Here is an 11,416-nt window from a genome sequence, read left to right as displayed (position 1 = left end):
ACTCACCCCAGCCTGGTGGAAAGGTGAGCTGGATTGTGCCCTTAGGGTGCAATCCTAACCCTATCTACTCAAAGCCCCGTTGAATTCAATGGGGCTTAGTTCCAGGTAAGTGGGGCTAGGCTGCACCACTAGGGTAATGGGGCACTTCTGAGTAGACATGCATAGGGTTAAAAAGCAATAGGGAAGGAAGAGAAGGAGAAATTAAAGTCCGTTTCAAAAACTTCTTTGCTGATTTTGAAAATGTTACTACTGTTGATATGAATTACACAAGGAGGATCCATCTGAATTTATGGAATACATTTGAATTTGGGGGGGCACTCCAAATTTGAACATTAAATAAAAAAATATTGTCGTCGTCCAGTTTCCCTCTTCTAATTCGCGCCTGTTTTCCTACGTGGGATCTTCCCGCCTTTTCCCGCTCAGGCGTATCCGTCTCCCCTTCCCCCCCCCCCCCAACCGTCACCGAAGCGACTCTCCTACCCGCCCCTCTTTCTTTTACATATCCGTTCAACCAATCCCTGCATGGAAACGGCTCTTGTCCTTTTAGGCCCCGCCCCGGCCCTCTCGCTTATTAATAGAGGTGTGGCTTAGCAGCAGGAACGGTTTCCTGTTTCTGCTTTGAAACCCGTCTGTTGTGCCCCCGCGCGTACACGAGTGAGCTTCCAGGGCCGGCAATGATCGGGCAGACGGGCGCGAGCTATATCCGCCGCGCGACGAATTAATCTTTTGAGGTCCGACGCGGGCGGGTACGCGCGCGCCCGAGAGAGCGCAAGAGGGAGGGGGTGAGGGCGCGCACGGGTCGGCTATTGCTACTGGCTGTTAGAGGCGCGAGGGCTGCGTTCCATCCAGGTGGGAGGGGCGGCTCGCGCTCTCTCCTTTGCAAGCAGCAGGAACGAGCAGCGTCCGTGTCGCCCGCAGCAAAGGAGCATGTCTGCAGGCAGGGCCAAGAAAGTGAAGATGGCCACCAAGTCCTGCCCAGAGTGCGACCAGCAGGTAAGGCTTAGTAGTGTAATAGGAGATCGCTCCAGAGGTGCACTCTTCACTGACCCAAGCTGCTGGGAAAGGCGACTCACCGCAATGCCTTAGCGCTATCCTCCACCCTCGGTTAGCAGCTTACCTAAGCATCCAGGTGTGTTACATGTATGCTCACCTAGGAATCTCAAGGGTGAGGATGCCACTCCTTTTTACAAAAGTCTCACTCGGTTTACTGTTAAAACCCTGCGTTGAACAATTCTAAGTATGTTGGATTTTTAGAATGCTTTTAAAAACATATTTTGCTTTGCATTTAAAAAAAATTCTTTTCTGCAAATGTTACTGTATTGTACTGTTGGCAGCTGCAGTTGCTTGGCAAGAGAACAACGGGGTTTGGGCTGGTGACTGTGTGAAGTTTTAAATATAGAATCTGATGCTTTTAGCTCCTGTCCTATATAATTTTGCAGAGCTGGGAGTATTCTGAATAAAGGGATCCAACACGTTCTGTTGAGGAGTTATCTGAAAGAGGTGACAGGCAAAAATAATGAGAGCATTATTTTGAACTTGCAAAAGGTCATTGAACTTGCAATATTAAGATTTGCTGGTGAGCAGGATTAGGAACTGGGAGCACACTCCTATACATGTCTACTCAGAAGTATGTCCCATTGAGTTTAGAAGGGCTTATTCCCAGGGAAATGTGTATAAGATTACAGCCCTAAGGTATCCAAAAATGAGAAGAACTTTAATTGGCTGAAGACCTATCCACAAAAATACTGATTTTAGATTAAAAGTGTTGTTGTGGTTACTACCACACTTCTGTAAACGATGGTGTTTTTCCCCCCTTGCCCATGTTTTGTGATTATGTCACTCAGATTTGAATCTCCCACTGTCCCTTCAAAAAATGTAGGTGAGTTTCTGAGCTGTCACTGCTGTATGTAGTCCACTGCTGGTCAATTTATTGTATGCTTGAGGTGGAAACACACACACGCTGTTGTGACCTGGTCACACTACCTGAAGTGGCTCAACATGCTTACATTCGAAACCGTGTGTTATAGACTAGAATCTGCTGTTTCTCCGTTCTGCTGCGTGAAAAGGTCTGTGAAACGCAAAAGGTTATATGCCCATAAGATTGGTAAGGAAAAAATACTTACGTATTTCATACTTTATTGAAATAACACAGAAACCGTAATTATACTGAGGAATCGAGTGTTCCCCCCTTGTAAGACCTACATGTTACATATTAAATTGTCAGTTTCTTAGGTTCTCAACCTTGTCCTATTTTGCTTGAGAAAGTTCTGATTGTAATTTTCTCTTTTAAAATTGTGATTATAAAATATTTGAAGTTGCCTGGAGGCGAGGGATCCGTACTTGTAGAACACTGCTCTTTACACCTTAAAAAGAGTAAACTGCTGCATACTGCTGCCATTTGAACCTTTTATTTATTGATTTTTTACAATTTGATGCTCCCATGTCGTCTAGAGAGCTTAGGAGTGGTGAGCATTCCCCCCTCCTATTTTACCCTCACAATTAAACTGTGAAGTAGGTTAGGCCACTGTTCTTCAACATCTGGGTCCCCAGATGTTGTTGGACTGCTACTGCCATCATCATTGGCCATTGGCTAAGCTGGCTGGGGTTGATAGGAATGGTAGTCGACAACATCTGGGGACCCAAGGTTGAAGAACTGGGTTAGGCTGAGAGATGACCTGAGCTCATTCAGTAAGCTTTACAGCTCAGTAGAGATTTGAATTTGGGGCTCCCATGTTTCCCAGTCTGGCCTGTTAACTGCTGTTCAAATCAGTGTTTGCCTTTTTAAACTTCAACGGCTGTGATGTCTGCTGTCAGTTAAAGATGGGTATTTGCTGTAGAGTCAGTTTGGTTCACCTGAGTAGACCCAGAATCCCTCAAGGTTAAACCAGTTGGCTTCAGTGGATTGTGCTCTCTGCTGAATGGGTTTAAGTTGGGTTTGAAGTGTGTGGATGCCTTAACTAGCTTTGGTACTTTCAGCTCCACACTTTATGTGGCAAACATGCTTGCTACATGAATGTTGGTGTTTACTGTAACAAACACATAATGTATAGGTGACACACGTATGAACACCATCTTTGAACATCTGCCTGCATGTCGGGGAAATCTGTCTCAGTCAAGTTTTCTAGATGGGTTTATACACCTGTGTGGTTTTTCAATTTAATGCACGTGCTGTAGGAAACTCCAGTTTGTACACAGCAAATGCATTTTCCATATAAAGTGTGGAGCTGCTTTTAATTCTGGCATTTTTCTGATGAAGCTTCTCAACACTATGCAGTTTCTCTCAAGCAAGGGTTTCCGTTTAGTCAGATGGATGTATTTTACCCAGCATGGAAAAGTTATTCTGAGAGAACACACTCAGTTGTTATGTGATGTCCTGTGACCCTATAAGGTCTTGTTTCGTTTGCCGCAGTGAGAATCTGCTTGGAGTTTATTTTATCTTTCAAGAGTCTTGCATCAGAAATGGCTGTTCCTTGCTCTGAATATGTGGAGTTGTGTCTGGTGTCCCTATCTTGATCCTTAACCTTGTGCAACCAAGTCAAGGCATTTCCCCAGCTAGAACTTGCCTTTGAAAGGAGTTGCTCTGCATAATCTGTTTTTATTGCTCAAGAAAGACCTGACTCAAGTGTGGTAAATTCTGCATAGTGCTTGCTGTTTCTGTCTGTGCTCCATTTCCTTATATATGATACATTTGCTTGTATTCCATGTTCATGTCTTGAGGGGGTTTGCTGAATGTGTAATATGGAAGTAGTCATCAGGCTCTGACAGTTGCACTGAATAGGCTTTTCCCCCCACAAGGCCTAGTGGCACTCAGCTGTGAAGAACTGGCAACTAAAAAGAAAGGGAGCTTATTTTAAAACTGCTTCTGATCTTTAGCAGTTAAGCACACTTCCTGTCAACATGCTGCTTAGTCATTTCACGGATGCAATTTTAAAGTATTTTGTACATTCTGTGCTCTGTTAGCACCCGGATAAAAGGGCTAGAAGGCAGGACTTCTGTTTCACAGCCTGCCAGCCTGAACTGCCTCACAGGGTTGTTGTGAGGATAAAATGGGGAGGAGGAGAACCTTGTATGGCGCCTTGTGCTCTTTAAGGGAAAGGTGGTATATAAATGTAATAAATAAATGAAAGTATTCTCGCTCTGGAGAATTAAATAATTACATTAGCATGAAATGGAAGCACTTTGCCTGTGGGATAGAAAACAGTGCTGAATGATGGAAGTGTTTCTGTGTGCATCCCTGTATTGCAGCTGTTTTTGAGTCACACGTCGCGGTAAAGCAGAACCATAGCTTGTTTCTAACTATAGCTTACTGTTTTATTTATTTTATTTATCACATTTATATTCTATCTTTCCTCTAAGGAGTTCAAGGTAGTGTACTAACATGGTCCTCCCATCCAAATTTTATTCTCATATCAACCCTGTGAGGTAGGTTAGGAGTGGCCCGTGGTCATCTGGGGAGCTCCATGGCAAAATGGGGATTTGAACACTGGTTCCAGTCCAATACTCTAACCACTCTACCATTACACTAGATCACACCTTCTGTTATGTATTAACAGAGTCTGAATATGTGTGTGTGTACATTTGAGAGAGAAATAGAATATTTTCCCTTCCCCACTTCAACAATATTTAACAGTTTTTCCAGACTCAAGATTCAGATATTCACTTGGTAGGACACACTAGAAAACCCACATGTTATATATAATGTGATTCTTTAAAACAAAAAGCTCTGCCTTCCACATCCTTTTATACAAGGACTGTAGCTCAGTGAAAGAGCACATTGCTTGCATACAAAAAGTCCCCAGTTTAGTCTCTGGTAGGGCTGGCCTGCCTGAAATCCTGAACAGTTGCTGCCAGTCAGTGTCAACAATACTGAAATAGGTGGACCAATGGTCTGACTCAGTAGACGGCAGCTTCCTATGTTCCTATGCCCAAGCAACAGTATTGCACTTATCAGAAATTATACCAAGGTCTCCAGATAATGCACCATTAACACAGTCTTCTGTTATTCCCAGGCTGCATGTTTATGTAGCCAGTGACATCATATTTCCCACTTGATTTCACCATACTGGCTTCCCAGTCAGCCCATTTAGGGAAGGGCTTTAGATTGAGAGGTAAATGGAATGGTAGTGTGGCCTATTCAGAACTCATCCAGAAAAAGCAGCAGGACCTGACACTGTTTTGAAGAGTCTGTAGAGTTCGTTGGTTTTCATCTTGTGGGTTATGACTCATAACTGGGTTATGACCTTACCTAACTCTGGTGAGTTGTGGTGGAGCGCCGGTAATAGGGAGCTGAGAAAGAGGAAGAAGACCAGATCTTGATAAGTAAAGGTAACATATGAGGGAACATTTAAAAGTGGGTCTTGCAACAGCTTGAGGTTAAAGATGGATCCTCGGTCCTGGAATGTGGAAGGCCATAGCGACAGGTGAGAGTTATTTGCTGCAAGTTACCTAGTTGCTGATCTATCTTGTCATTTTCACCTTTGGAAACTAGCTGTATTTTAAACACACTTGCTGTATTTTATGTTACTATTTAAAAACACGTGCAATAACAACTTTTCATGCTTTTTTTTTTGCTTCATGAAATAATGAGCAGTGAAACTAGGCTAGCCAGTTTTGTGTGTTTTCATCCAGCAAGGCACCTTGGGAGCAAGTTGGTAATAGTCAAATATTTGTAAGTTGTTTGAGACAATTTATTGTGCTACTTAACAAAACAAAATTGGTTTGAATTCTGAGCATTTCCTTACTCTTGAGGTGTGCAATGGGATGTGGTTTTGCGAGTTGTTTTGTGTTTTTCCCTTGCTGAAAGGACACTTTCTTGTTTTCGTTCTTAAAATTTCTATACTGTCCTAGAAATAAATTTCAAAGTAGTTTACAACAGTGACAAACACAGTGAACATAGAATGGCCATAATCTGCAAAAAGGCAATTGAAAAAGGCGGCATTAAAAACAATCCCCACAGATGTTAAAAACTCATCAGAGATTAAAAGTTTGGGAGAATAACACGGTATTTGTTTAGTACAGGGTGGTGAACCTCATGCTCAGGGACCGAATGTGGCCTTCCAGGCCTCTCTATCTGGCCCTTGGACTTTTCCCAGACTGGTCTCCTTTGCCCATCACTGCCACACCCATCACTGGCCCTGCTTAGTGCCCTCCTTCAGTACTTTGATTTGGCTGTAATGTGATGGAGGACACAGAGAGGTGTGCGTGCATGTGTTTGTGAGAATTTGGCTCCTGCATGGCTAGTATATAGCCAACTACACAAAAGTTGAGAGTTGTATCCTATGCTCCACCCATTTTTGCCTCTGGCTTGCCACCGCTTGCATGCAGATCTTGAGAAGTTTCCCATGAGGGAATGCAGTCTTCGGGCTGAAAAAGGTTCTCCATCCTGTTCTAGCAGTTAAAGTACCTTAATGTAGGCACCAGGCGGGCCTTCCTTGGGACTGAGAATTCAATGTGGGATGCCATAACTGAGAAGACACTATCTGGATTTGCCACCAGTCTCCTTTCAGATGACATGAAGACTTGAAGGAGGGCCTCCTATGAAAATAGTGTTTGTTTATTTATTTATTTAAAATATTTCTATCCAGCCCTTCTACCCTATAATAGGGCACTCGGGGCGGCTTACAGTAAAATCAAGCATGTACATAATAAAATTGTACACAATAAAAACCACAAAAACATTAAAATAAATTAAAATACATAAAAGGCAATTAAAATACATAAAATAATATATATACATATACACACACATACACACATACTGTATATGCATATATAGGGAGTGTTACTGAAGGGACTAGTGAGGTAAAAATTAACATAGAAGGCATAAAATCAGTGTCAGCCTCTACCTTCAGTCCCTCCCAAAGGCTCTCCGGAACAAGATCATTTTCAGAAGTCTCCGGAAAAACATCAGGGAGGGACCAGAGCGGGCTTCTTGGGGTAGGGGTATAGGCCTGGGGTATAGGCTAGGTTGGTGTGAAAGAAGATCGTGGAAGCCTTTAAAAACAAGCACCAGGACTTGGAATTCTTCTTGGATACAGACTAGGAGCTAGTGGTGATATTCAGGCATGGGCAAAATAATGTTTCCAATGACGTATCCCATTAAATAGCCTAGGGGATGTGTGTTGAAGTAAGTGCCATTTCTGGTCTGTCTTCAAAGCCCTATGTACAAATCATTGCAGTAGTCTTAATCTGGAGGTTACCAGAACATGAATAACTGTGACCTGGCTATCTTGGTCTGGGAGGGGTTGCAGCTAGTACACCAGCCTGAGCTAGATGGACCATTAGTTTGACTCGGTGTAAGGCAACTTCCTGTGTACCTTCCAACATTACATCTGTTGTCAGGATTGAGCTTCAGTTTATTGGTCCATGTCCAGGCCATTACTGATTTCAAGCAATGATTCAGCACTTCCCCATTTGAATGTGATGTAAAGGGGGAGAGAAATCTTCATATTAATGCCACCCCCCCCCAGATGACACCTAATTCCATGGTTTTCATGTAGGTTGTATAAAGCATAGCGTGGAAATGTCAAAGAGTTAAGCAGATATGTGCAGAACCATTCTGCCCTCAGCTCCCAGAGGGCTGTATCCAACTGAGTCATACTCAGCGTAGACCTATTGAGATCAGTGGACAAGGTGTCACGTCCATTCATTTCAATGGGTCTAATCTGAGTATGGCGAACATTGGATACAACTCAGAGAGCCTATCCTGAAGGGTTCGATGGGTGATGATATCAAAAGCCGCTGAGAGATCCAGGAGAGTTAGCAAGTTGCACTCTGTCTGTCCTCGTTACAATTTAGGGTAACAAAGGCAGATTCTGTGTTAAAACCAGGCCTGAAATTAAATTGAAATGGATCCAAATAATAATTTGCATCCAAGAGTGCCTGGAATTACATGTCACTTATGTATCTTCTTAATACTGACAGCTTGTTCCTGTTTGGAGGAGGCCATTAGTCTGGCACTCTCAATAATTAGGTTTTTATGTTGAGGCTGATTTCAGCATACCTCCAGTTTGAGTGGAAGTTTCCCATTGACTTTTATGATAACAGCTCTAATGCAAATATTTATGGCTGCAATCCTAAACAGACGTGACTAGAAATAAGATGCATTGGAAGCAGAGATCCTTACTTCTAAACAATCATGTTTAGGATTGCCCTGTGAAGTTTTTACTTTATTAGCTTTGTAGACTTAGGTTTTGTGGCCCCTCCTCTTTCATGTTTTAACCATTACTGATGTTGAAAAGTTCATCTGGGCATGAAGTAAATTTCCTGAGCAAAATAAGTTAAATTTCCATCTTTTGGGACTTGGATGAAAACAAAAATCGGAGCGCAATCTGTTGTGGCATAAATGTGCTATTGAGGAGCTTCTGTTTTATCTGTTTTCAAAAGGTCCTCCACTTCTGTACATTGAATTCGGAGGTCAGTATTTACATCTGCTCATACTTTTCTCATGTGTGCCGGAGGAACTATTTATAGCTACTTTTGTGTTGCTTACCAAAATGGGGAGTTTGAGCTATATAAGCTCTCTCCAAGATGCTGATGTATATATTTGGGCAAAAAAAAAGGATGTTGAAGAAAGTGTCTCTGCAGTGAAATGTTAAAAACCTAAGCCTCCAGTACCTGTAAAAAGCATGTCACTTCAAGGACATTGGGATCAAATAGACCCCAATTTAGTAGTAACTTTTAGAAAGCCCAGTCAAAGAACTTGGGCTCCAATTTAATGTAAAAATGAAATTGTGTAAAGGATGATTGCAGTACAGCTATATAGATGTCTGAGGTTTGTAATGAATCTGAATGTTAATTCTTGCGCTCTTGATACTTTAACTGTGCTTTCAATTAAAAATTGAATTTTTTTTACAATTGTTTAAAAGAAAGGCCTTATTCCAAAACATCATTCATTTGCAATCTTAAGGCTGTATTAGCAACCGTATTTATTACTGCCTGGGAGCTGCTGTTTTAATTTTCCACAATGCTCTGCAGTGATGCCACATTGGGAGACGCTGTGGAAAATTAAAATGGCACTTCCCAAGCCCAGCTGCTTGTTGCTTTCCACTGCCAGATAAGCATGAGGGACCCATTGGAAGGCATTTCAAGGGCCCCTAAACCTCTAACCACCTCTGCTAATAGATTGCACATAATTTGCTTAGCACATGAAATTTCTGTTTAATATACATGTGAACGATTGACCCAGTCCACCTGTTGGTTGCAGAGCGCCAGTAGCAGGGAACATTTTTTCAGCCTGAAGGCCACTCTTCCTTCTGGGCAACATTCCAAGTGCTGTATCCCAGTGGCGGGTGGGGCCAGAGGCGAAAGTGGGAGGAACAGTAGGCTAGTTTCTACACACACTCATGCTCCCCCCTGTATCCTCCATCCAGACAAGTAAAGAGACATTATCAAGAGTTCAACGAGCATTCGAGCCAGACAAAAACATTCAAGGTGCAAAGCAGGGGCATTGAAGGATGCGACTTAGGGAGAGTTGCTAGAGCCAGCCAGCCAGCCAGACATGGAGACCGCGGGCCTGAGGATTCCCACCTCTGCTATATGTGGTTATCTGGGAGTAACTCTCATTGAACTCAGTGGATCTTCTTTCTGACTAGACGTGCATAGGATTGCACTGCTAGTCACGGCAGTGACAACTGATGAACGTGGGTGTGAATGCACAGCCCCATTTCTGTGAAAAGAGACATCCAGCAAATGTGGACTAAGACAGAGAATCGCTATCTACATCAGCAAAGCGGGGATTTCTTGAGAGAGTGACATATGTATTTTGTATTTTTCTTACGGTGCCAAAAGTCTTAATATCGGGCATGGTGCTTAACTGTAGCCGCACGCTGGGTTGTAATTGAAACTAGCCGATGTAACCAATGAAACTGTGGAATGTAGCTTAAAAGGGTTGCCGATGTTTTCCTGGAAATGGCAGCATAGATTATTGTTGATTAAAGAACCAGTGTTTCCACAGGAATTAGCCTTTTTGCATGCAAGCACTGATTTGTTCATGAGCAATGGAACTAATTTCTTTCTGAATAGCAGCTCTGTGCTGCGTCGGAAATGGCTTCTGAAAATTTATGTGGGGGTGGGACTCTTCTTCCTGTCTGCTTCAGTGGATGTGGAAGTTCCACAGCTTTTGACTCCGAGCCTCTTGCAAGGGAAAAAGCAGTAATAAATACTGACTGCAAATGAGTGATGTTTTGGAATAAGGCCTTTCTTTTAAAAAACGGAAACTGGAAATGGACTGTCTTCAAGTCTATTCCAACTTATGGCGACCCTATGAATAAGCGGCATTCAGAGGGGGGTTACCATTGCCTCCCTCTGACACTGAGATGCAGTGGCTGGCCCAAGGTCACCCAGTGAGCTTCCTGGCTGTGTGGGGATTCGAACCCTGGTCTCCCAGGGCGTAGTCCAACACCTTAACCACTACACCACACTGGCTCTCTTTAAAAAATTAAAATGGCCTTATTCAGAAAATTATGTGAATGTGATTATCAATGCAGGATGCTTTGGGGTTTTGATCCAATTAGTCACCTTCAAGTGCAAAGCGAATGGGCTCCATTCAAGACACAGAGTCTTGGCAGATAACATTCTGCACAAGAAGAGCAATAATCTGCTGTTCAAAGGCTGGCTGCTCATAAACTTGCATCTCTTTGCAGGGTTGCACTGCAAATAGAGCCCTGCCTTTAGCAGTAGAATAACTATAGAAGGATGCTTTCCCTTTTCAAATGAATGTAGAGGTTGAGTAGCATTTGTTTTGCTAATATTAGCCAATGAACCCCAACTCCTTGCGCATTAGGGCTAACTCCAAACTTTCATTCTGTGTTAGTTTTGCTAAAAATGAATGGATTGAAACTATCTACCTTACAACAATGAAAGGTGTGGCAGCTAGCAGCATGGTTTTGTAATGTGCTCCCTGCACTTTTGTTAGAACACGTAATCAATACCTGGCCTGTTGGAATAACCAGTGTGATTACTGAGTAGCAATGTCTTGTCATTTTGAGTGGCATGACCTTCCTATTGCACGGTTCATTTATCATTAAGATATCATTGTAAATTGGCATGAGCTGAATAGATCATTTTCCCCGCAGTCCTATACATTGAATCCTATACTGAATCAGACCATTGGTCCATCTAGCTTAATATTTTCTACACTGACTGGCAACAGCTCTCCAGGATTTCAGGTGGGCTGCATAACCAGCGCTACTAGTAGAGGTTCGGCACGAACCGTCTCTGCCTTTTAGACATGTGCTGAAAACTGCATTGTTTAGGCAGACCTTCGTAATATGAATCTCTCTTTTTAACCAGCCAGTATTTACTGATGCTTTTTTCAGTGATGGTTTTTATGGATGCTTTTATTGATTTGTTTATATTAAATATGTTGTGTATCACCGTGATATACTTTTTAGGAAAGTGTGGATTATAAACGCTT

At 42.6% G+C, this 11,416-nt stretch overlaps 1 protein-coding gene across 2 annotated transcripts in view; it reads left to right on the top strand.

The window, feature by feature from the left end:
• Positions 1–591: 591 nt before the first annotated feature.
• C13H16orf87 (chromosome 13 C16orf87 homolog) overlaps positions 592–11,416 on the top strand; it is a 26,271-nt gene continuing 15,446 nt past the window's right edge. The window contains exon 1 of one of the 2 annotated variants that reach the window (XM_061594250.1): positions 592–993. In XM_061594250.1, the coding sequence (XP_061450234.1) occupies positions 928–993 (66 nt within the window). In that variant the 5' untranslated portion in view covers positions 592–927. The remainder of the gene's footprint in view (positions 994–11,416) is intronic. The other variant, XM_061594249.1, reaches the window with a different exon arrangement.

This window comes from Rhineura floridana, chromosome 13, assembly GCF_030035675.1.
Source record: "Rhineura floridana isolate rRhiFlo1 chromosome 13, rRhiFlo1.hap2, whole genome shotgun sequence".
In the NCBI taxonomy this organism is placed as follows: Eukaryota; Metazoa; Chordata; class Lepidosauria; order Squamata; family Rhineuridae; genus Rhineura; species Rhineura floridana.
The sequence above is the reverse complement of the archived record's forward strand: the minus strand, read 5'-3'. Positions and strand labels throughout refer to the sequence as shown.